General features: G+C 41.7%; 1 protein-coding gene across 2 annotated transcripts in view; it reads right to left on the reverse strand.

Annotated features, from left to right (window-relative positions):
• ylpm1 (YLP motif containing 1) overlaps positions 1-26,868 on the reverse strand; it is a 153,884-nt gene that overhangs the window by 17,058 nt on the left and 109,958 nt on the right. For both annotated transcript variants that reach the window (XM_070879577.1, XM_070879576.1), the window contains 7 exons: positions 19,471-19,533; positions 18,431-18,550; positions 13,375-13,551; positions 12,648-12,731; positions 9,244-9,327; positions 7,417-7,527; positions 4,873-4,924 (listed from right to left, as the gene is read on the reverse strand). In XM_070879577.1, the coding sequence (XP_070735678.1) occupies positions 4,873-4,924; positions 7,417-7,527; positions 9,244-9,327; positions 12,648-12,731; positions 13,375-13,551; positions 18,431-18,550; positions 19,471-19,533 (691 nt within the window). The remainder of the gene's footprint in view (positions 1-4,872; positions 4,925-7,416; positions 7,528-9,243; positions 9,328-12,647; positions 12,732-13,374; positions 13,552-18,430; positions 18,551-19,470; positions 19,534-26,868) is intronic.

A 26,868-nucleotide genomic window follows, 5' to 3' on the forward strand; every position in this document is an offset into this window, starting at 1 on the left:
AGCTTTATCATTCTAGTATGCAGCGTATGTCATACACATGATCCCTATAGACAAGAATTCTCTTTAAACTTGAAATAAAGTTTTCAACGTTTTACTGCCTCCAACATTATGTATGCTGAGTCTTCTGAGTACTTTGCTAAGCCTATCCCTGCAAACAAGAATCTTTTAAGTTCATCAGCTTTGGAAGTGGAACAATCAACTCACCTAACTATTTTAAGCATTGTGACCTTGCCAAAGTCAAATGTCAATGCTTAAATGTGCAATGTGTCAAATGGCAATATATTTCCAAGTCAGGATTGTGTGTGCCTTGGGAGGGGAACTTGGAGGTGATGGTGCTCCCATGTGCCTGCTGCCCTTGTCCTTCTAGGTGGTAGAGGTCGTGGGTTTGAGAGGTGCTGTCGAAGATGCCTTCGCGAGTGGCAGCAGTGCAACTTGTAGATGGTACATACTGCAGCCACAGTGCGCCGGTGGTGGATGGAGTGTTGATCAAGCTGGCTGCTTTGGCCTGGATGGTGTCGAGCTTCTTGAGTGTTGTTGTTGCTGCATTCATCCAGGCTAGTGGAGAGTATTCCATCACACTCTTGACTTACTGCCTTGTAAGTGGTGGAATGGCTTTGGGGAGTGAGGAAATGAGTCACTCAGTGAAAAATACCCAGCCTCTGACCTGCTGATGTAGCCACAGTATTTATGTGGCTGTTCCAGTTAAGTTGCTGGTCAATGGTGAACCCAGGATGTTGATGGTCGGGGATTAGATGATGGTAATGCCATTCACTGTCAAGGGGAGGTGGTTAGATTCTCTCTTGTGGTAATTTCCTGGCACCTAAGTGGCAAGTAATATTCGCGCCATACATCAGCCCAAGACTGAATGTCCTCCAGGTCTTGCTGCATGCAGGCAAAGATTGATTCATTATCTGAGGAATTGTGAATGGAACTAAACATTGTGCAATCATCAGTAAACATTCTGACTTCTGACCTTATGATGAAGGGAAAGTCATTGATGAAGCAGCTGAAGATAGTTGGGCCTAGGGCACTGCCTTGAGGAATTCCTGCTGTAATGTCCTGGGGCTGAGATGATTGGCATCCAATAACCATATTTTGGAGCCAGATGATAGTTTTGGAACATTCGACAATGAGTTGATGAAAACATAAACTGATATCGATGAACAATTGACTTTGATTGATCAATGTTTGTTTTTGCCCAATTCTACTCTCATTAAAGTACTGCAAAACACCGCATTTAATGCACTTGAAAATTTGCTAAAATTACTGCCAAACAAAAATAAGTTGAGTACCGAAAGTCAGAAACCCAGTAAAATGTTCATACACTGCATAACTTTATATTCATAAAAGTTATTTTGATATTGCAGATTCCTCGTAACTTGATAAAAGGCTCCAGCATAAAATCCTGAACAATAAGCATTCAAGTTCGTTTTTATTTTGCCTCAGACACACCCATAAATTAAGTGGCTTTTTTTAAACAACCAAATAGTATCGAGGTGGAGGAATGAATTGACAGTATAAATGAAAAGAAACAGCACACAAGACAACCAAACAACTATGCATGCTTGCTCAATAATGAAAAAGGCCTCAAGGCTGATACAGAAAAAAGGTAAGAAAAATGCAATGGCAGCCTTTCCAACACAACAAAGAACCTTCATCATGTAATCTGAATTCTTTTTTTCAAAAATGAACTGGTGAGGAATGGGTAGAAGCAAATAATATGCCATGCAGCATCTTCCACAGTAGTACTCGAACAAAGGCCGCAGCAGTTCCTATCCTAGTTTTTCCCTGCGAAAATTCAGGATCCTTTAGACACCAAGATGAAAGGATAACATAAAAGAAAACTTCCTCAGAATATTTTTCTATTGTCAGACCTATAAGATCGCAGTTCTTTTTATGATCTGATTTTTTGTTTTCAAAACATAGTTTTAACAGATGACAATAGCCACTTGCCACAACTACATACTCACCGCACCCTATGCTAACAACAATCCATTAAGACACAATTATGACGGATATCTTTAGCCTGATTTACACTGAAGTTATTGACTGGAGATCAATGGTATGTCTGTGTTATTCATATAATTATGGAAATTAATACTCCATTTCAGAAATGAATAAAAATATTTGCACAACAGTTCATTCACACTATTGTCATTACTTAATATACTTTATTGTACTGATTTCTACGTTGGCACACATTTACGCCATTGTCGCAGATTTCACAAGTTCTTTTTGAATTGCATTAAGTCTAATGTTAAACTGAAAGAAATATGATTCTAAGCAGAAAAAAAATATCCCAATAGGATGAATCACACAATCATGATTAAAATAAGTAAAATATATATTCAATTCATTTATGCCATGCAGTTTTTAAACAAGTATCAAACCACTAAACTAGGAAAATACAAAGAGCCCCATCATTATGCATAATTGCCACTGCATACACTCCTATACATCATAGCAACTTCTGTATTAAATGACTACTCACAGAAGCGTATGACTGAACTGAACCACAGAAAAATATACAGGATAACATTTTCCAAAAAAAAGAACGGAAAAATGGTTTTGCCCAAACAATCTGGTAATGATCATTAACTAATATTCTACCTTGAGACACTGGATTAAGAATGCAAAAACGTAGTAGTTCCTTTGGAATGAATGGTGGATTATGCATACACGTTTTACATACTTTTGGGATGCAGACTTTGTTTTGCTCTCCACTGGTAAGGTCAGGGGATGCCCAAGCTTTTGGCTTCAAGCATAGATGTGTAACATGGAGCCTCGAGTACCATTAAGAGAGTTTTAATCAATATTCCCATTAATTTGTAATTATCATAAGTTGCTGATAATAATAGATCTTGGTGTTTTGATTTAGGATTTATTCATTGATGAGACACTAGAAACTGCAACGCTCTAGTTAGTAACAAATATAACTACAAACAGAATTGAGATATCTGCCTTCAGGGACTGAATTCCCATGGTTGTAGGGCAACAGGTTGAACACCTCTGGGTTTGATAGTTAGGATACAGAGGTGACATCAGGATTCTTTGATGATAGATGAATAATGCTGGAGTATACAGATGGGGAGGGTCAATACAGCAAGGGGACAATGTACTATGTGGAAAGTTGATACTTGTCATAATGGGTTTATTCGTACTTAATGTATTCATACAACGGAAACTGTGAAGGTAATCAGCAGGATATTTTCTAGGCATCATTTCCTGGAAGGTTAATTATGTTTGGAGGACATACTGTAAGTGGGAGAGCCTTTGTTTGCAAGTTGATTCTACTATCTTCTGTGATATTTGCTTTATTTTGACATGCAATTACACAAACTGAAAAGAACCATTTGACATCAGAATACAAAAATATATGTCGGACCCTTCACTGACAAGTCAATTTTTTTAATTATTGGACAAAACCCTACCCACTTTCAACCAAACATATTGCCAATAAATGGTCTCTAATTATACCAAGTGTAAATGTTCTCAAATATAAAAATTTGCAGCACAAAAAAAAATCTATTTGGCTGAATTTAGTCACACGTTAAAATCTCAACAGATGGCAATTCATCAGTGTGACAAGCTAGCAAAATACTGTTCCATAGTAAGTTGCTAGGTGAACTCGCATCACTGTACCAACATACAAAATGACAAGTCTGTTATGAATCCACTTCCAAGGTACTGAAGCAATACAAATATAGAAATCTGATCGCCAGCTAAACTGGACTCTTACCCATTTAAATCAAGTTAGACGAATTTGAATATCTTTGGCAGTTTTAAACTTTCACGGTAATGGCAGAATCAACTCAGTTTCTGCTAGAATTTCAAGCCCATCGAGCATTAAGAAAGCTGCCTGTACTGCGCATTCATTATCAATATGAACACTAGGCTCATTACAGGCACGGTTCACACAGTTAAGGAGCAATGTACCCTGTAAGCTGCGCTTTGTTCTGCGCAGCCCGTTTCTTTTAGTGCACAGTCCCTTTAAATTTCCGAACATTCGCACTATTTACAATGGAGAAGCTGGTTAGCGGCCTGCATGGGACCTTTCCCATTAGGGGGAACATTGGTAAGGAGTCTACTGTATCGTAAAAACCATTAAAAGTAACAAGAAGTGTAACATGTCATTACTACAGTGATGTTTAACACTACACAAGTTAAGTACTGCATGTGCACCCACGTGGTTTTGATTGATGTTTTATTGTGCAAAAAGATCTTTTCTAAATGCACATTACGTGTTGTGAAAATTCTGCTAACAGAAAGTTAATATATACGTTTTTTATACTTAAAACAGAAAAAAAATACAATTCTACAATGGATTTTTTTTGCACACAGCAAATTGATTATGTACAAATGTTTACATTTGACCTGAAGTGTGCAACACAAATGACATCTTTACACACTTTAATGCAGACTGATACAGCATCAGTTTGCAAGTTTAACTACGCATTGCATCTGTACATATTGTTCAGTGGTTTATAATGCTGCAGTAAAATTGTTGGAGTTCTCAGCACAGAATCACAGCAAATGGATGAAATACTATACAGCAAAGAATTAGCAGCCATCTAAGTCACATCTGATGGCTTTCATCCAAGATCAATAGTTTATTGCACTGTATAAGTCAGTATCTATTGATTCTAGAGTCTCATAAAAGTACTGTTAAGCATGCCCAGGTCAGTTGACAACTCAAAGGCAGCAATTGCTATGTATTTAGTTAAATGTTCTCATCAAAATTATTAATTTATGTCATGCCATTAGAAAGCACCGTAAGAAAGTTTAAATGGAAACCGAGCGCCTTCAACAACACTGAGGTTTATTTTTAAAACCATGACCTTTCAAGTCAATAAACAAAAAATTTGTACCTACCTAGGCTCTCTTCCGATGTGTCCATTTCCCATTTGCTTTTTGTCACGAAACCCTAAATCATACACACACACATAGAGAGAAGCTCATCTGGTTAGAGTGAAAAGTTTAACAGTAAATAGTATCGAAGATAACGACTCTCGCTTCAGCAGGAAAACGAATGGAACACATGCTTAGAGAAAAACACAATCAAGACACCACAGCACAAAGGAGGTAATGGTGTTTCACTTAAAAAGTCTGTCTTTTTCTCTCCAAAAAAGAACACTGCATGTACAAGAACATATGCGGGTGCTTATTGATAAAGCAATTATGCCAACTTCTTTTCTTATAAACTACGTTTCTAATTTTAAATTTTTCTCAAATTGTATTCATACAATTCAGTAGTTAGAAAATAAATGTACACGTCATCTATGCCACATCAACAGAAAATAATATATATCAAATTAATTTACTATGTACTGTGTAACTCCAAACTCCAGAGATGCTTAAAAGTCATTAAACAGTGGTAAGGTATCAGTGAAGAATTTTATTTTTATGTGGCTAAATGATTTTGGAATTGTATCAGGGGAAAAAACATTTCCTCATATCCAAGAATAGACGTCAATTGGAAAATGAAAGTGATGGCTTTATGTGGCTAGAAATTGGAATTTACCGTGTTGTCGTGTATTATAAGGAATACGTGTAAAAACAAATTTTGAAACTGCATTGTAAAACTTCTCATGCTGAATGGAAAGATTGCCCTTTGGCTAGCAGAATTTAAAGGCTTCAGATTTACTCTGGACTCCCAATAATTCAAAATCTCAAGTCAATTATCTGTAAATGTAAACATACAGCATCAAATGGCTACAACTGCCATTTTAAGGCAGAAAAAATTGCAAATACTTCACTATCTTAAATAGCACTGGAATTATGGATGCCACATGTCTACTGTAAATCTTCCAAGGTAGCATGTAACAATGGGGATTAAACTTCATTTTACTGAAACAGAAAATACACATTCATATTGTTTGATATCTTTCAAAGTAAGCTTCTAGTAAGGTATTCGTGTCAGTAAGAAATATAGGGACATGTTGCATTGGCCATTAAGCATCAACAATTTGTAGAAGCATAATCAAACCAACAAGATTGTGACTACATTGTGTATCTACATAGAAATACAAGTTACAACACAGAAACAGGCCAGTTGGCCCAATTACACTGTGTTGTTATTTACTCTCCACGCAATCAAATAGTTCTAATCATATTTACCCAATGTATTACCATATCCCTTCAACCCCTTTTTCTTCATTCACCTATCCAATCTAATCTTGAATGTTGGCATCGTTTCTGCTTCATCCACTATCCCTGGAAGTGAATTCCACAGCCTCCAAATTACAAATAAGGGTGGAAGCTGCTTTTTCTGAAAAATAAAACCTTGGCTCACTGGTAACACTAATGCCTCTGAGTCAGAAGGTTGTGACTTCAAGTCCCACTCCAGAGACATGAGCAGATAATCAAGGCTGGTACTACAGGAGTGCTGCACTGTCAGAGGTGCTGTCTTTCAGATGAGACATTAAACTGAGATCCTGTCTGCCCTGACACCACATGTGGACATAAAAGATCCTACGTCTCTATTTGAAAAAGAGCTGGGGTGTTCTCCTGGTGTCCTGACCAACATTTATCTCTCAACTAAAACCTAAAACAGAAGATCTGGTCATTTATTTTCTTGCTGTTTGTGGGACTTGGCTGTGCACAATTTTGGCTGCTGTGTTTCCCACATTACAACAGCGACTACACTTCAAAAGTACTTTATTGCATAAAAAGTACTTTGGGACACCGAGATTGTGAAATGCACAAATTTGTTCTAAAGAATTTGATGCTTTATATTTTGAAAGAGTTTGCCAACAACATTCTGCCCATGTACCATAAACCACTGGCACGAGTCAATAATCTTGGATCATTCTCCACTGACTGCTATTTTATAGCTGAGTGGAAGGTCTTTGCTACATAGTTGATCATTTTAAATTTGGATAACTTCAAAAAATACAGCAATAAAGCAGAACTCACATAAAGATCCAACATTGTTAACATTGTGTCCAGCCCGCAAACAATTATCAAATGCCACAATGCAATTATGATCCTGAGCTAACTAATTTAATGAGGGCCAGTTTGCATAGACCTACTGCTGCTGCATATATTGATAATGTATATTTAACTATGATATTGTTAATTGTGATGAGATTTATAATTTTACATAGCAGCAACAGACAGTTTTGCTCAAGACTGATCACATTCATGCCTAACAATTGTGTTCTATTAACTAAACCTACAAGATGAACTGCTGGGTCTAGCCAAAAGGCCAAGGATCTCACAAGTCACGACTAAGATCCCGTAGCTGATAAGTAGGGAAGGCCCCAACAGTTTGCACTGCACCACTGGTCTCATGTGTTGGACAGTGAAACTTAGGTTGCATTTCTTACTGACAGGTACACCAAGTATAAAAGTGTACTAGGAAGCAGTTTCACTTGAAGAAGATGAAGAATTTAGTTTGGCGACGTCATCTCCTACCGTTTCATATTCCTCTTCATCAGTGACTTCCTTCTTAGATTCGTCTTGTTGCTGCTCTTCTTGTTGCTGTGGCTGCTGCTCGGTATTTGGATCAAAATCCTCCATTTCAACCTACAGAACAAGTCACCAATGAAGTTTAAAAAAGGTATTTTGCATTTATTTTACTCCCTTCCCTTTAATGGTTCATTGCACAGAGGTGTGGTGTTGCAAATAATAGCTCCCAAACAGTTGATAATCTTAGATGACCAATAAGAGGTGCTAAAATCCATTTCGGATGGCTTGCCAGCTAATTTCCCTCCATTTTCACGAAGCATTTGCTTTCTATACTGTAGTTCCCAGCACACGATCAAGAACTTATGTTGGAAACAGATATAAACATGCATCATACCACTGTGTGTTTTAAGTGTATTGGCACACGAACATAATACTCAATAGTTTTCAAAGGAGATTATACAGTATTCAGTTTTCTACAAAAGGAGGAGGAAATCCAATTGTCCTAATTGAAAGGTGTCACAGGATGACTGAACATAATAGGAACAGGAGTAGGCCATAAGGCCCCTCGAGCCTGCTCCACCATTCAATAAGATCGTGGCTGATCTGATCATGGACTCAGCTCCATTTCCCTGCCTGCTCACCATAACCCCTTATCGTTTAAGGAACTGTCTATTTCTGTCTTAAATGTATTCAATGTCCCAGCTTCCACAGCTCTCTGAGGCAGTGAATTCCACAGATTTACACCCTCAGAGAAGAAATTTCTCCTCATCTCTGTTTTAGATGGGCGGCCCCTTATTCTAAGATCATGCCGGCTAGTTCTAGTCTCCCCCATCAGTGGAAACATCCTCTCTGCATCCACCTTGTCAAGCCCCCTCATAATCTTACACGTTTTGATAAGATCAGCTCTCATCCTTCTGAATTCCAATGAGTAGAGGCCCAAACTACTCAACCTTTCCTCATAAGTCAACCCCCTCATCTCTGAACTGCCTCCAAAGCAAGTATATCCTTTCGTAAATATGGAAACCAAAACTGCACGCAGTATTCCAGGTGTGGCCTCACCAATACCTTGTACAACTGTAGCAAGACTACCCTGCTTTTATACTCCATCCCCTTTGCAATAAAGGCCAAGATACCATTGGCTTTCCTGATCACCTGCTGCACCTGCATACTATCCATTTGTGTTTCATGCACAAGTACCCCCAGGTCCCGCTGTACTGCGGCACTTTGCAATCTTTGTCCATTTAAATAATAACTTGCTCTTCGATTTTTTTCTGTCAAAGTGCATGACCTCACACTTTCCAACATTATACTCCATCTGCCAAATTTTTACCCACGCACTTAGCCTGTCTGTGTCCTTTTGCAGATTGTTGTGCTCTCCTCACACATTGCTTTTCCTCCCATCTTTGTACGTCAGCAAACTTGGTTACGTTACACTCAGTCCCTTCTTCCAAGTCGTAAATATAGATTGTAAATAGTTGGGGTCCCAGCACTGATCCCTGCAGCACCCCACTAGTTACTGGTTGCCAACCAGAGAATTAACCATTATGTAGCTAAGATTAAAATAAAGGTGGAGGAGAACTCTGGGAGTAGGCTGAAGTAATAACTTCAGTAGCCAGCATAAATCTAGAAGGCAACGATTCTGCTTGTCCAACCTGACTTATTTTGAAAACATTATGATTCTGTTTCTCTCTCTCCAATAATGACTGACAGCTGAGATACAAACGACAACAACCAAGCTGGCAATCTAATGGTATAACTACAAGGCTACATAATGCTACTACAGTCCTAAAATAATAGATAATGGTGAGCTTGAAGGTATTCTGGGACACTTACTTCTTCAATAGCAGCATCTTGGAGCAGTGATCTGATATCTAAACGTAACATGTGGCGTGGAGTTGAATCCCAATGATCAGCCATCTATAAAAGATCATAAAATACATGTTAAGCAACCAGTTAATTAACGATCAGTAACTTTTAATTAGTGTCCAAACTGATGATGGCAGTTGATCAAACCCTTTGCTGCCAGTTAAGCACTGGAGCAATTTTTGGGATCGTGCTTGAGTTGACAAAATGGATTCCAACCTGGATAAGTCTTTAAAGTGAATGATGAAACAGAGATGCCCGTCTTTCTGCATAGCACCACCAAATTACTGAATTAAAAATAATGGGGAAGTGAAATTTTCATGTGACGCATAACTTATGTAGTCTCTTGGAGTTGAGCTGCAAAAAGATCCAATACTTCAGGTCAACTCAGCGCTAATGCAGCAATGACTAGTGTATAGAATGACATAGAATCTACACCACAGAAACAGGTCCTTCGGCCCAATTGGTCTATGCCGGTGTTTATACTTCACAAGAGCCTCCTCCCACTCTAATTACCACTTTCCACTCTAACCATGTAGTCCCCTATTCCTGACTCCCTCGGGTATGCACCAAACCTCCCCTTAAATTCATCAAAGCTATCGACTTCAATCACTCCATGTGGCAGAGAGTTCCACATTCTCACCACACTCTGTGCAAAGAAATTCCTCCGAAATTAGATTTGATCTGTAAGTGGCTATCGCATATTTATATCCCCTTGTTTTAGACTTGCCCACAAGTGGAAGCAGGTTTTGAACATCCAGACTACCAAACCCGTTCATCACTTTGAAGACTCTATCAGGTCTTCTTAGTCTTCTCTTTTCCAGAGAAAAGAGCCCCAATGCTGTTCAATCGTTCCCAATAGTTGCATCCTCTCAATTCTGGCAACATCCTTATAATTCTTTTCTGCATTTTTTTCAGTGCTTCAATATGCTTTTTGTGGTATGGAGACCAGAACTGCACATAGTACTCAAAAGTGTGGTCTAACTAAGGTACGATATAAATTTAACATTACCCCCTGCTTTGTACTTCATTCCTCTAGAAATGAACCCCAATATTTTGTTTGCACTCTGTGACTTTTGTATCTATATTGCAAGATCTCTTTACCTCTCTACCTTCTAAGGATGAACGATCCTCATTATTCCTCCTACCAAAATGAACAAACTTACATTTTGCCATGTTTAATTTAATTTACAATTTATCTGCCCACTCTGTTAGCCTGGTTATGTCTTCCTGTATTTGCGTGCAGTACTCCATTTTACGAGCAATATCATCCCACAGCCCCCCACCCCCCGAGACACAATTAGGCATCATCTGTGAATTTCACCATACTGCCAATTATTGAGTCCGTATCATTTATGCATATGGAGACCAGTGGTTCCAGCACAGATCACTGCAGGACACCAGTTCCCGCTTTCTGCCAGAGCGAGAAACGTCCCTAAACTCTTAACCTGTTTTCTGTTTTCTACCCATCTTTTAATCCATTCTGCTACCTGGGCCCTAATTCCACATGCCAGGACCTTGGTCACAAGTCTCTTATGTGACACCTTACTGAAGGCATTCTGAAAGTCAATGGATACCACATTCACTGCATTGTTCCTTACTCTTTCTGTTACTTCTTAAATAATTCAACAAGGGTGGTTAAACATGATTTTTCTTTTGGAAATCTATGCTGACTATTTTTTATTATACTCTGTCATGTATAGATTATTTTGGGTGGACAAAAGTGTAACTAAAAAGGAGAGTTCAAAAAAATAAACAGGACATCAAAATACAACTATTTTTTATTTACATAAATGATCTAGACTCAAAAACTAATTCTAAAGTGGCCACATTTGTAGTTACCTAACTGGGAGGAGCAGTGAAATTGGAGGAATCTCAAACATTAGAGTGAGCTGGACAAAATATAGTATGTAGGGAGATAAAAGGCAGATGGAATTTAATACAAACAAATGCAAAACACTGCACAGAGAATGGAAAAATAAGCAACTCGTGGAATAGCATTGACAGAGTTGAATATGAAGTGGGACGAGATCTCGGAATCTTAGTTGGCCCCAAGTTAAACATGTCTAAAGTCAATATAATGTTGAACTACTTAGCCAAAACAGTTGAATCCAAGTCGAAGGAAGAGATTATTAAACTGTACAGTGCTCTGGTCAGACTGCACCTTGATTAATGCGCCCAGTTCTGGTCGCCAAGGTACAAGAGATACATTCAAGCGCTGGAAGCAGTGCAGCAAAGAACCATGAGGCTGATTCCTGGTGTCAGGGGTCTACGATGAGGAAGGATTAGAAAGACTCGGGCTTTTCAGCCTGGAAAGAAGGCATCTGTGAGAGGTGAAATTGTAGGTATACAAGATAGTAAATGCTATGGAATAGATAAATCCGGAGTATATAAATTAAATAGGATAAGGGGATGTAGCTTAGGATGTTTGAACCCAAGGACTAGTATCAGAAAGATATTTTACAGGCAGCGAGTGATCAATTCTTGGAATAGACTTCAGAGAAGAGAGATGGAGGTGCATGGGGTAAATTGTAACCTGCAGGAAACCCATGATATCGGGTGGAACGCTCGTTTTATTCCCCCCGCCACCCCCCCACCCTCGAATATTACTCTCCACTGACTTCAAAGTAGAGTAAAATTGAGTGGACTGTAAAACCAGGATTGCACCTGATCCCATCAGTTTCCCAACAGGTGGGTTAGGTTAAAATTGCCCCTGTAATGTCTGGAATTAAGAAACAACTCGATGCAATAATAAGGGGACGACGCTGTAGGGTGCTTCTGGTTGGATGATCTAATATAGGTGAATGGTCTTCCTCATTTATAATATGATCTTGTGAAAACATGCAAACCTGATCAATAAAATTGTATTCATTTCAGGCATTGCATTTTATTTGAACAAAAGTGAATTTCTTGTTCCTGTCGCAGTCTACGGCAAAACATTAGGTCAAAAATTACTGCGTTCAATGCCACAGCATACTCCCCAGAATACAGATTGGTAACTGATACACCACACTCTGTTTGCATACAGAAATTAGCCGGGACTGGATGCAATTTAGTCTCCGCCTAAGTTTCTGGTTCAAGCTGTATTGCAGTTAGGATAAACCAAACAGTAGATAAGAGCTTCCCCACAGGGAGGAAAATAAAAACTCAAATACCATCCTCAGACTGTGCTCATGCACCTCTTCGCAAGCGATTGCAGAGGCACAGGAGCAAACTGGATGCAAGTCCACAGAGAGAAATTCTTAGTATCCAATTTAACGACTGAGGGAAACCCGAGCTGAAATCAGTTCATCAAGTCCCATTCTCCAGCACTGTAAACTGTGAACAAAGATCACTTTCAAGGACTTAAAGAAATGGAAACCCAGATTATTCACCTTATTGATTTCCTTCACTTTGCGCCCATGAATGTTCCTCTTGGCACAGGTCTGATTATCTGCACTCATTTCTGCGATATAAACCTGGAGAGAGAGAGAAAGAAAGAAGGTAGGAATCCTGTTTAGTGCATCCAACTCCATATCACAACAACTTAAAAAGCAGGAATAGTCGCCAGAATAGCAAAATACTGAACTATGCTGAGATTCAAATTATATCCTTTCTGGAAAAGTGCTCAAGTCATTCAATTAATTGCCAATTTAATTCATTCCCTACCTTTTAGAAAACATATAAACACCGTAATCTAAACCATAAATTTAGCAGGTCTTTATAACTTTTTCCCCCCCATCATCTTCCCACTTCCACCAATGCTGCCATGACTATTTGGAATCTATGTGACATAGCTTAAAATTAGGTGACTGTCAAAGTGTAAGAGATTTTTTATCATCTACGAACCAAGAAAAGCAGCTTACGCATCTTACTGCTTGGCAGCTGTGCATTCAGACACCTAGGCTCCATGTTTGAAATTTCCACCCTAAACCCCGCCACCACCTTCCCCTCCTTTGAGAGTCTCCTTAAAGCCCACTGCTTGACCAAGAATGTTGTCACCCCTCCTAAAACCATCTCCTTTGGCTCTGCATCCATTGTTTTCCTGATGGCAGCTCCTTGAAGTACCTTGGGATGTTTATCTATGTTAAGGGTGCTTTATAAATGTAGTTGTTATCTCACCTCAAAGCCTTTAGTTTTGGCTGCACTCCATAACTGCTCAAAGTGTTTGACTCTGTTGTTGATAGCATCTACAATGATGAATGGGAAAAAGCCATCGTCTAGTGTTTTCCGGAATGTTTTGAACATGCTGCTTCTGTATGTGTCCTCCATTTCTGGCTCATATTCATACTCCAAGATCTGAGGGGCAGAGAGGGAGAGATAACAAGAAAAGCAAACAGACATTTGATTATGCATGGGAGACATGATTAGCTTTTTTCTTTCCAAATAATTGGGATTTAGGCAATTCACCGCACTTGATGAGTATATTTTGCAAATCTGAAATTCCAGGGGTCCAACTCCACTGGCACCAGTATAGTAGAACCTCTGCCCATTCATGCACAAGGCATTAAATCTTGTCTCAAATCAGAGATTGGAGTCAGTCCCATGGACACCGGCACCTGCAAGGCCACTTCAGCAGTGTTCACCCCAAGGTGCCTTTGTAAGGCGAGCAGTTCACAGCCACACTGCCATAGGTGCTCCCAAGGGCTAACAATACCATTAACAATCTTCAGCTCAAAGGGACTATTTGCAGGCACAGCTATGGTGATCAATTAACTTTGCCTGTTAAAGGTTTGGGGCCTTTGCCAGGACTTTAGCAGAACTGACACCAGGTCTCAGCTGTTGATATGTTCAGTTGTGGCCTAAGAACAGACTTTACAGCATTCCCACCGCAGTCCAAGAATTTCTCCAGATATTGGGTTGGGGGAGGTGATAGAGGGGTAGGTGGAGAAATTGACCCCACCTTTACTGGAAAATGACTGCTTGCAAAAGACGAGGCAGAATCCCAGCATAACGAGGCTCCACCCCAAATTCCAGCCACACGCAGACTCTTTCTCCTTGGCCTGGGGCTAAATTTCCGTTTCTATATACTTATTACTCTGTGGTTGAGATATTTCTTCTAACCTCTGAGCTGCCTTTGAGGGTAATCACTGCACATTTCAGCTCTTTCCTATGATGAGAAGCAATACTCTAGGGATCATTGCCAAGAAAATTGCTGTCAATGTTTATTAGAACCTAGGCTGAGCAATTTAAGATTATCATGCTCATGCAAGTCATAATCTGTGCATTGTGATATTAGTAGGCCATGATTACAACACAATACAGCTCTTCAACCAATTACATGTACCAAAAGTGTTCCAGTATTCTAGCTGTGGAAATAACCATTTTGATAAACAACTTTTACTTCAATTACACAACGGCCCAGTATTTCCTGCAGTATCGAGATCAGCGTAGTACACAGTAAGTTTAGCCATCTAGCAGGCCAATCTCGCCTTCGATAAGTTCTTCCATATTTTTGTGCATTTCGAATTAGAATATGACACAACGAGGATGGGGCTGAATCAAACAGAGCAGCCATTGTTCCCCCAGCAACTTTTACACATATATCAACAGGGTGACACCGTAAAGTCTTAAATTCGGCTTTTTTGCAAAGCAGAAAGTATGTCACTCATCAAAAGTTGTACAACTCCCACCAGGCTGGTCTCTTCAGTAGAATCGATAGGCCTGCTTTAGCCCATGTTGTTAAAGTGGCACGAATTTGAGTATGAAGATTTCATATGGGTGTGCGGAACCTGTTCTCTAGCTTTTAATCATGCGAGCAATTTTTTAAGTCTATGTGGCAACGATATGAAAATTGATGAGAATCCAGCAAAATTGTAAATGCCATTAATTTCTGTGGCAGGCGAAGCTGTGAAAATGCAAATTAGGTTCCAACTGTCATCAGCAAGGGGTGACTGCGGAACAGCACAAAAGGCCGAAGAAAAATTTGGAGCACCATAAATGATGGCATAATTCACTTATTCCATCATTTTCTTTTTCTGTTGTGCTGTTCAAGGGTCCCGAAGGCATGTTAACAATGGGGCGAGATCCAGAAAAAAAATTTGGGCCCACACCTTAAATGATACCCACTGGAATTGGCAAGATTCATAGCAGGTAAAATTATGCAAATAATAGTTAACTAAAGCATTGGGTTCTGGAATTTCACGAGTGATAGAAATGTTGTGTGCAATGAAAGATTATTTGCTTTGAGTAACTTTTCTTGGGATGCCGAGGTTCTCTTGTGATTCATAGATGTGACTGAGCAAGTACAAGGAAATTCCTAACCAGGAGGATTTCAATCTGCTCAGCTAAGTAAAATAATAGTGAGTGTTACTGAATGGTTCAGTGGTTGTAGTTTCTATGGCCCAAATTTCCCCAACCCCTTTTGTCGGCGCACTCTCCTGAGCTGCGCCGACTTTGTGCGCTGGAAATGGTGCCGAAAAACGTACTCACGATTCTGGCTGCTCTGCTGTGTGATCTGGCGCAGCGCGGAGCTACAGCCCTGCGCCGAAAACAGTGCCGGCAGCTGCACGCATGTGCAGTAGAGCGGTCGCACATGCGTAGTGGCTTCTTCCCATGATTGTAATGATGATGCCTGCAGAATGCATCCCACCCCTACCCCAGACCGAATGGCCTGCCGCACAGGCTGGCCGCTGAGGGCTGCAAGAAACAGGTTGGTGCGACTGAGTTTTGATCGGGGCAAGAGAGAGGGGGAGAGGTTGGTCGTCTTTGGCTGCAGTCTAGTGCTTTGGGCCGAGGATAGATTGTCGTGTAGCGACGTCGCTTGCCATGCTGGGCTGGCTTTGCGTTCGTTTGGTTGGGTGGCGGTTTGCCAAAGAGTCTCTGCAGTGCCGTGTGTTGCGCTGGACCTCTGTGTCCTTCCACATGTGGCCCGTCTGGCTCTAGCACACTTGCCGACTGCTGAGCGTGCGCCCAAGTCAGTCCCCGTACGTCTCGCCTGCTTTTATCTTCCGACACTCCGCACTGCCCAAACACTGCTTCTGGCCTTTCTATTTCTCTCTCCAATGTCGTTTGTCCGTCTGGCGTTCTCTCTCTGAATCGGGATTCCAGAACGGTGAGAGCCGAGCCCGAGCTCCAGCGCACTCGTGCATCCACCCCCGTCCTTCTGCCTGTATTAGCCTGCCTGGGTTGGTCTTGAGGACAGCGATGTGCGTGTCGTGCTAGAGATGCCGGGCGGCGCCGACAAAATACCTTTCTGCCTACGACCCCAGGGCTGAACTTGGGCATGTCGGCCGATCTCCGAACTCTTTTCGGGGCTAAATGGAGTCGTCTGCGGTCCCTCAAGCGAGGGAGCCAAAGCCCCATGCCTCTGCCAGGTTTCAGGCTGCCGTTTTTAAAGCCCGACCAAAAACCCGAAAAATGGGCAAAAAGGGAAAAAATTCCCGCCGAAAAGGGTTGAAAGTCGGTGGGGCGGCAGCCGCGTTCTTCCGCACCTATCCCAGGCCGAAGGGACTCCTGCAAGGCCAGCCGCTGCTGAGTTTAGTTGAAGATAGGATTTACTTCAGTTCTTTATTTGTTAATTTAATTATTTACTTCAGTTCTTTATTTTTTATTGAAGCTTATTACTTTTTGTGCTTTGTTTGATGCTTGGTGGTGCTTTAAATGTAGTTACTTATGCCGATTCCTTAACTCTAGGGAAGGTTTTTCTGTGCGGACAAAAGTGGCAACATACGCTGGCCTAAGTTAGTTTGGAGCAACTATGTGCTGGCCAAACTTGCTTAAATGGCCAAAACAGGCATAAGTGGTTGGGAACGTCCCCTATTGGAAAAAAAAAACAAAACTAAAAAGGACCTAACTAACTCACTTACACTGGCGCAAATTAAATGGCCAGAATTATAACTAAAAAGATACTCCAGAAAAATCAAGTTGCTCCAAAAAAAACGGAGCAACTCCTGGGGAAATTTATGCCCAGTATCTCAAATGAAAATTTACAAGCTACTGTTTTCTAAGTCCTCGAGTAAAAGTCCAGTTCATCTTCCTCAATCTAATCCATCAGTAAATTGTCAGTTTTGTGTGATGGATCCACATCCACTGAAAAACCTGTTTCACTTTTGGCATCATAATGGCCATCTGATTTTTTATCAGATGACCACTATATATTAATATATATATATTTTTAAAAAGAGATTTGAATCTCAAGCCCCAGAAAGGAATGAGACACATCTTGGTGTCAAACATCAATCCTTGTATGGTCATTTCTTTCTGACCTAAACTAACTAGCAATATGATTAATGAGCTTGCAGATGGCAAGAAAATAGGCTGTGTGGTTGATATTGAAGAAGAAAGCTGCATATTTCAGGAAGATATCAATGTACTGGTCAGGTGGGAAAAACAGTGGAATTTAATCCGGATAGGTGTGAGGTAATGCATTTGGGGGAGGTCTAACAAGGCAAGGGAATACACATTAAATGGTAAGTCATTGAAAAGTGTAGAGGAATAAAGGGACCTTGGAGTGCAGGTCCACAGATCCCTAAAGGTAGCAGGCCAGGTGGATAAGGTGGTTAAGGCGGCATATGGAATACTTGCCTTTATTAGTCGAGGCATGGAATACAAGAGCAAAGAAGTTATGCTTGGACTGTATAAAACATTGGTTAGGCCACAGCTGGAGTACTGTGCAGTTCTGGTCACCACATTACAGGAAAGATGTGATTGCACTGGAAAGGGTGCAGAAAAGATTTACAAGAATGTTGCCTGGACTGGAGAATTTTGGATATGAGGAAAGATTGGAGATGCTGGGTCTGTTTTCTTTAGCACAGAGGAGGCTGAGGGAAGACCTGATTGAGGTGTATAAAATTATGAGGGTCCTGGATAGAGTGGATAGGAAGGACGTGTTTCCCTTGGCAGAGGGGTCAACAACCAGAGGACGTAGATTTAAAGTAATTGGGGAAAGGTTTAGTGGAGATAGGAGGGGAAATTTCTTCACCTAGAAGGTAGTGGTGGTCTGGAACTTACTACCTGAAAGGGTGGTAGAGGCAGAAACCCTCACCACATTTAAAAGATATTTGATGTGCACTTAAAGTGCCGTAACCTATAGGGCTATGGATCAAGAGTTGGAAAGTGGGATTAGGCTGGATAGCTCTTGGTCGGCCGGCCGGCGCGGACATGATGGGCCGAAAAGGTCTCCTTCCGTGCTGTAAATTTCTATGATTCGAATATAACCAGTTTTCTCAGCACTTACCTTCTTTTTGACTCGTTTGCCGCTGTCTGGGTCCTTCACCACTTTTTCTACCTCAGTCATGAAGTAATCATCCAAGCTGAGGACCCGTGGTGCAGCTCCTCCGTACTCTACCTCCTTATCCTAAAATAGAAGCACAGAGAAGCAAATACTTCAGCTCATGAGATAAGGAAGAGTCTCTACAGAGAGGTTCCAATTTATTACCTTTGTATCATTAAGCACAAACACAATTTAATCCTATGTTTTTGTATGACAAAATGTTAACACAAGTCAACAAAATAAAAACTCTTCACAGTTTGAAATTATTTTAAATAATTATTGACAACATTTGTATTCTGATGACGTTTCACTCGGGCGATAGCCAGAGCCAAGATTTTGCTCAAATTGACGCATTAATTGGTACATTGTCATTAGTGGGTAAATCCTACATATTCTAAGATATTTTTTAAAAACCCAATTAAGTATACAATCATATTAACGTGAAGTCATTTAGCAACTGTGCAATTAAACAATATGCATATGCAAGCTTCCACTGTGACGCTCATAATTCAGCAGACATCACGCCTTGAAAAATCAAAGCATCAAGACAAACTTCTCGCCACTTTTTCCTCACACCTATCACTCAGGCACTGACTCTTTGCTGAAGTACAGTTCCAAGGGTACTGGTTGCCTTCCAGTAAACCTCAATCAGGAGCCCATACTTTATGCATGCCAAGACAACTTACATTCATAGACTTGGTAAAAGAGGATGCATGCACACATCCTCCAAGCAGGAGCTGGAAAGGAAACAGGAGCAGATACATTGCCCAACATTTCCTTCCCTAACTAGAAGCGCCAAGGTAAATTGTACATTCCCACCTGACATCAGCTAACTAGGCCCTTTCTGGTCTGTATGGCACAGTTATTCACTCTCCTCCTCAGTAGCTGAGTCATCAAGAGGGCTCTGGCCCAATGCTTTCATACTGGACAAAATTCCAACATTTGTGCAGTTTTCCCCAAAAATTTGCAATTCTGAAAATGGTCTGTCAAAAGATTGTACTCACACGAATGAGTTTAGCAACATGTGTCTTCCCACTACCGGGGAGTCCTCGCATAATAACTACAATCTGTAAGAAATCATGGACAAAGAAAGCAATGCTGTAAGTTACTGCAAAATACAAACCATCAGATCCACATACTATATATACACACTAATCAAATGTAAGCAAATTTGTACCAAAGCTCAACTGGCTCCTGGTACAGATAGTCATTACCATTATACCCAAGTCAGACAAATGTTCTACCTGTCCTAACCTATTGCATACAATGGGATTCAACCATGCATTGTAAATAATTCTGTTTTAAAACCAAAAATAGAATACTAATATTACATACAGAAACAGAGATACACTGAATATAAAGCACTAGTTAACAGCTGATGGTCTGTACAAGTAGTTATTTCTTAATGTGAGGAGACTGCATTTAAGGCAAGTGAACGTGTGCAAGAACCAAATTCACCCTTAATAGAAGTTGAATTAAAATTTATTAACTGCAACTAAAATTTTTGGGACAGATTTTGCTGTGAAGGTGATGGTGGGGCTAACAATGCTCACCGTTATTTATGCACAAATTGGACAGTCACTTCTGGCAAGTGCGCATGCGCAGCGAAACACAAAAATCCAGAGGCTGACTGGCAAAATGCGCTGCTCATCCGTACGCTGTGTGAAAATGACATTTCACCGCCTGGCTTCTCATTTAAATGTATTAAACGGCACGAAGTTCATGTACTGACAGCTTAGGTACGGACTAAACTGTTAATTCAATCCTTTCAGTCTGAGTACCCTTTGAATGGCATGGTAGGTCCCAATTACTGCCAAACAACCCCTCTGGCACTGAAACTCTACTTCAAAAAGTGTAGAGTCTCATTTCTTCAGATTTTAATTTTTTTTTAAATGAAATAATTGTTTTTTACTTTTTCTTTGTCTATTTTCTCTCTCTTCGTCCAATCTTTCCTCCTTCTCTCTATTTCGCTTTCTGTACTTGATTTGATATTGAATTCACTACTCTAGCTTGCACTTCCTGGTTCAGATGCTGCGGTGCTCATTAATTATTCTTCAATCTGATTGGTTAAGTAGATACACAGTTGCTTGCTCTGATCACAGGTCCCAGAAACCCTGTAGAGAGCGCCGCAGCATCTGGATGTCCCACTGACAGCAACTTGCCTTGGAAAATCTAAGGGAAAGGGAACGGTGCCAGCAAGATCCAGCCCAATGTGTGTTGTGAAATTTCTACTAAACTTGAACCTGAATACTTAGCCATTCAGTAGACCCCTGGGTCCCAGGATTAAAAAAAATGTAAAGTGCTTATAATTAGTAGGTACTGGGGCTCATGGAACATAAAGCATGAAACAAAAATAATTAATTGGCTCATAAAGCCTGTCTTTTGAACACAGCGTATAATCTTATTAGTTGGGCTGCCTGACATGCACAGAAATCCATCACTGTGCTTCAATTGACAAACCAAGTTACCGAGAAATCCTCAAAGGTAGAGTTTCTGTTTGCCCAAACTTACACCTCACGCTCTTTCCCCTTACTTACACCCCACTTACCTAAATTAACAAGAGTTTAGGCACACATTGGCAATAGTTATCGATTGGGAAACCCCAAGTCCCAGATTGCAACCAGCTAATCCATGCAGTTTACCAACACTAAATACTGATATGCTTCCCACTGCCTCTCTAACCAGGATCACATTATTCAGCTTGCAAGATAATCTGGAGCAAAATGGGAAGAATCCTAGCTCTCAGCAACAGATCTATTCTCAGGTACCAATAATGAGCCAAGCTGGGTGGTCATCCCAGTAGAGAGCTCAAGGGAAGGTGGAAAGTTGTAGGGCTGAAAAAGATAAGAGAAGGATGGGATAATTGGAAAGAATTTTAAATCTGAGGCATTTGGAGACCTCAAGCCAATGCAGATCAGTGAGGGCAAGAAAACCATGCGCAGCATAGGATACAGTCAGCAGTGCTAGGAGATCAGCCAAGAAAATAATGAAGTAAATAAGAATGGAGGGAATAAAGGCATGAATGAGGATTTCAGTGGCAGATGGGCTGAGGTAGGGTAGATGACGTTACGGTGGTGAAAATAGGCGACCTGTGAGAGAATTCAGGGTCAGAATCTCAACTTGGGGCTGAACAGAACACCGAGGCTGCAAACGGTCCGGTTCCTCCTGACACAGTGGTCGGGGGGTGGGGGAGGGGTTGATGTGAGTTGCGAGGGTATGGAGTTTGTGGCTGGTGCTTATGTTGGCATCAATCTTCCCAAAGTTTAGCTGGAGGAAATTGCAGCTTATGCAAGACGATATCAGACAAGCATTCGACAGAAACAGTCGAGAGAGGTGGTGGAGAGGTAAAACTGGGTGTCATCACCATACACGTGGAAGCGGACCCCATGTCTACAGATGATATTGCAAATGGGCAACATGAAAATGGGGGAGGGGTGAAAGGATAGATCCTTCGGAAACCTCTGAAATGATATTGCTGGGTGAGAAGAGAAGCCATTGCTAGATATGCACTTGCTGTGAAGGCATTTGATAAGGTGCCACATAAAAGGTTACTACACAAGATAAAAGTTCACGGGGTTGGGGGTAATATATTAGCATGGATAGAGGATTGGCTAGCTAACAGAGAGTCGGGATAAATGGTTCATTCTCAGGTTGGCAATTCGTAACTAGTGGGATGCCGCAGGGATCAGTGCTGGGACCCCAACTATTTACAATCTATATTAATGGCTTGGAAGAAGGGACCGAGTATAATGAGCCAAGTTTGTTGACGAAACAAAGGTGGGAGGAAAAGCAATGTGTGAGGACACAAAAAATCTGTAAAAGGACAGACAGACTAAGTACTCATTGGAATTCAGAAGAATGAGAGGTGATCTTATAGAAACATATAAGATTATGAGGGGACTTGACAAAGTGGATGCAGAGAGGATGTTTCCACTGATAGGCGAGACTAGAAATAGAGGACATCATCGTAGAATAAGGGGTCGCCCATTTAAAACTGAGATGAGGAGAAATTTCTTCTCTGAGGGTTGTAAATCTGCAGAATTCGCTGTCTCAAGAGAGCTGTGGAAGCTGGGACATTGAATAAATTTAAGACAGAAATAGACAGTTTCTTAAACGATAAGGGAATAAGGGGTTATGGGGAGCAGGCAGGGACGTGGACCTGAGTCCATGATCGGGTCAGCCATGATCATATTAAATGGCGGAGCAGGATCGAGGGGCAGTATGGCCTACTCCTACTTCTTATGTTCTTATGATTCTGCAAAGGAATTATAGATAGGCTAAATGAGTGGGCAAAAATTTGGCAGATGGAATATAATGTGGGAAAATGTGAGGTTATCCATATTGGTAGGAAAAATAAAAAAGCAAATTATTTTTTAAATGGGGAGAGATTACAAAATGCTGCGGTACAGAGGGATCTGGGGGGTCCTTGTGCATGAAACACAAAAAGTTAGCATACAGATACAGCAAGTAATTAGGAAAGCAAATGTAATGTTGGTCTTCATTGCAAAGGTGGTGGAGTATAAAAGTCGGGAAGTCCTGCTATAATTGCACAGTGCGTTGGTGAGACCACACCTGGAGTACTGCGTATAGTCTTGGTCTCCTTATTTAAGGATGGATATACTTGCATTGGAGGCAGTTCAGAGAAGTTCACGGTTGATTCTTGAGATGAAGGAGTTGTCATATGAAGAAAGGTTGAGCAGGTTGGACCTATACTCATTGGAGTTTAAAAGAACGGTAAGTGATCTTATTGAAATGTATAGGATTCTGAGGGGGCTAGACAGGGTAGATGCAGAGAGGATGTTTCCCCCTGTGGGGGAATCTAGAACTAGGGGGCATAGTTTCAGAATAAGGGATCGCCCATTTAAAATGGAAATGAGGAGGAATTTCTTCTCTCAGAGGGTCGTGAATCTTTGGAATTTTCTACCCCAGAGAACTGTGGAGGCTGGGTCATTAAATATATTTAAGTTGGCGATAAGACAGATTTTTGAAAGTTAAGGGAGTCAAAGGTTTATGGGGTGCGGCAGGAAAGTGGAGTTGAGGCCAAGATTAGATCAGCCATGATCTTATTGAATGGTGGAGCAGGCTCGAGGGGCCAGGTGGTCTGCTCCTGCTTCTTATGTTCTTATGATATGTAAAAGTGGAACCAAGCAAGGACAGTGCCACAGAGCTGGACGCAGAGGAGAGATGTTGGAGGAGGATAGTGTGATCAGCTGTAGGGAAGGCTGAAGATGGGTTGTGAAGGATATGACATGAGTCAGCAGGAGACAGAGAACAGGGATAATGGGTTCGTTCTTTGATTGGTAGGATGTGACAAGTGGTGTTCCTCAGGGATCAGTACTGGGGCCTCAGCTTTTCATTATATATCAATGACTAGGATGAAGAAATAGTATTATTTATCCAAGTTTGTAGATGTCAGTAAGTTAGGAGGCACAGTAAGTTGTGTAGATGGGAGCAGGAAGTTACAAAGAGACGTAGACAGACTAAGCGAGTGGGAAAAACTGTGGCAAATGGAGTTAAATGTGCAGAAATTGCAAAAGACAAAGGAATATTTTCCTAATGGTGAAAGACTAAGAGCTATGGAGGAGCAAAGGGATTTACGTGTCCATGTACACAAATCCCTAAAAGGTAATGCTATATTTGGGCTTTATCAAGGGGATTCAAAAGTGAGGAAGTTATGCTTCAGTTGTACAGGTCCTTGGTCAGAGCCCATTTGGAGTACATATTTCAGTTTTGGCCACCGAATCTCAGGAAGATATATTGGCCTTGGAAGTGGTACAGATTCACCAGAAGGTTAAATTAGAAGGACATGTTGCCTAAATTCAGGAAGTCTTGCTCCACAGAATTCATTTCTTCCGATCTCAACTCTTATTTTTTCTCGTCCACTCTCATCCCATCCGTGACCCTTCCGACGCCCTCCACCACTACAGTTTCCAGTTACCTGGCTCCAACCATCTCCTTTTCACCATGGACGTTCAATCCCTCTACACTTCCATCCCCACCAGGATGGCCTGAGGGCGCTCCGCTTCTTCCTCGAGCAGAGGCCCAACCAGACCCCATCCCCCACCACCCTCCTCTGCATGGCTGAACTTGTTCTCACATTAATCAACTACTCCTTTTAACTCCGCTCACTTCCTCCAAATTAAAGGTGTTGCTATGGGAACCCACATGGGTCCTAGCTATGCCTGCCTTTTCATGGGATATGTGGAAAATTCTTTATTCCAGTCGTACTCGGGTCCCCTCCCTCACCTCTTTTTCCGATACATTGATGACTGTATCGGTGCCGTTTCCTGCTCTTGCCCTGAACTTGAAAATTTTATTCACTTTGCATCCAATTTCCAACCTTCCCTCACCTTCACATGCTCCATCTCTTCCCTTCCCTTCCTCAACTTCTCCGTCTCCATCGCTGCGGATAGGCTTTCGACCAGTATCCACTCTTCTTCTTAGACGGTCCCTCGTATCGAGGATGACTTGCTTCCACGCCAAAACAGGATGAGTTCTCAGGTGTTTCAATGACGGACCTGACATTCCAGGTCCCAAACTACATGTTGAAGGGTGGAAGATGTCTGTGCATAGATTTTTTTAACGTGTGGTGGCCATTGCACACCAACCACCACATTGGCTTGACAGAGCTAGGTCTTGTTCCAGTGGCAAGGATTAACCAAGACGACTGGAGATCAGCTCTGCTGCTCGGACCTAGTGCACACACATATCGCAATGTGGGCTGGCCCATGCTGCCCCTGGGCCCACGCCACTTCTGGGCCCCGAACTCACGCCTCTCCTGGACCCCGACCTCACGCTCCTGCTGTACCTGCCCACGCTCCAATCAGCTACCTTGATTTTGGTGACGTCCAATCCAGTCGCCCTTCTCCAAGTCGTCACCCTCCTGCACCAGCTTGCGCTGCTCCCTGAAGTGGCCTCCACGCTGCCCCCGGGCCGCCGCACTTCCGCTCCTTTTATGGCCCCGTCCTGCCAGAAACCAACAGCGGCAGGTCGGGGCCTCCACGCTGCCGAGATTAACAGCAGCAATAACAGCAGAATCCAACCATTGCAGTTAGTTGTGAACTTGCTGGTGTCTGAGCAGCATGCATGACTGAGTGAATCCCTTCCCACACAGAGCAGGTGAACGGCCTCTCCCCAGCGTGAGGACATGGTGCTTCAGCAGATCCTTTGTGCTTTTAAAGCTCGTCGCACAGTCAGAACATTTAAACGATCTCTTGTGAACAAGTCAGTGTGTCAGAAGATATCCACACTCAATGCAGGTGAAGTGTCTCTCTCCAGTGTGAACTCGCTTGTGTGTCAGGAGCTTGGATAACTGAGTGAAACCCTTCCCACACACGGAACAAGTGAACGGCCTCTCCCCGGTGTGAATGCATCAATGAATATCCAGCTTGGATGGGTAATTGAATCCCTTCCCACAGTCCCCATATTTCCACAGTTTCTCCGTGGTACAGGTGTTCTTGTGTCTCTCCAGGTTGGAAGATCAGTTGAAGCCTCGTTTTTTTCAGACTGTGTAACTGGTTAAAGCTCTTTCCACAGTCAGTGCACTGGAACACTCTTGAGTGTGTGTGTCTCGCTACTTTTTCAGTCACACTGATGTTGGAAATCTTTTCCCACAGACAGAACAGGCAAACATTTCTCCTTCCACATTCAAAAGCCGATGATATTCAGGTCCTGAGGAATCGAATGACTATCAGATCTTGATGTAATGTTTGGTTTGATTCGAGCTAATACTATGTCTAATTAATTAGTAGGTTTGAGAGTCTAGTGTCAGCAACTTTAATACCTTAAGAAATGTAAGATGAGCAGATTCTCTGTCCTCCACCATACCTTATACTGGTCCATCAATCAGAGTAAATATGCAAGGGATTGGAGACACCGGAGATCAAGCTCAGGGCGCCCGAGGTTCCATCTAGTGGGCTGACCTCATGTCAGTTACTGTGGACACGCGGGACTTGTACATTAACTCTTATTGAGTATCCACTATAAGCCCATTGACTCCCACAGCTACCTGGACTGCACTTCCTCCCACCCCACATCCTGTAAGGACTCCATTCCATTCTCCCAGTTTCTCCGCCTCCATCGCATCTGCTCTGACACCACCTTTCACACTCGTGCCCCTGACATGTCTTTCTTTTTCCTCAGAGGATCCGCCGTGGTTAATATGGCCCTCAACAGTGTCGGTTCTAATTCCCGCACCTCTGCTCTCATTCTTTCCCCTCTCAGAACCATGACAGGATTTCCCCTTGTCCTCACCTTTCATCCCACCAGCCTCCACATTAAAACGGGTCATCCTCCTCCATTTCTGCCACCTCCAGCGTAATCCCACCACCAATCACATCTTCCCTTCCCCTCCCAGCATTCTGAAGGGACCATCATCATCATCATAGGCAGTAACTCGGAAT

This window comes from Pristiophorus japonicus, chromosome 4 (genome assembly GCF_044704955.1).
Source record: "Pristiophorus japonicus isolate sPriJap1 chromosome 4, sPriJap1.hap1, whole genome shotgun sequence".
Lineage (NCBI taxonomy): Eukaryota > Metazoa > Chordata > Chondrichthyes > Pristiophoridae > Pristiophorus > Pristiophorus japonicus.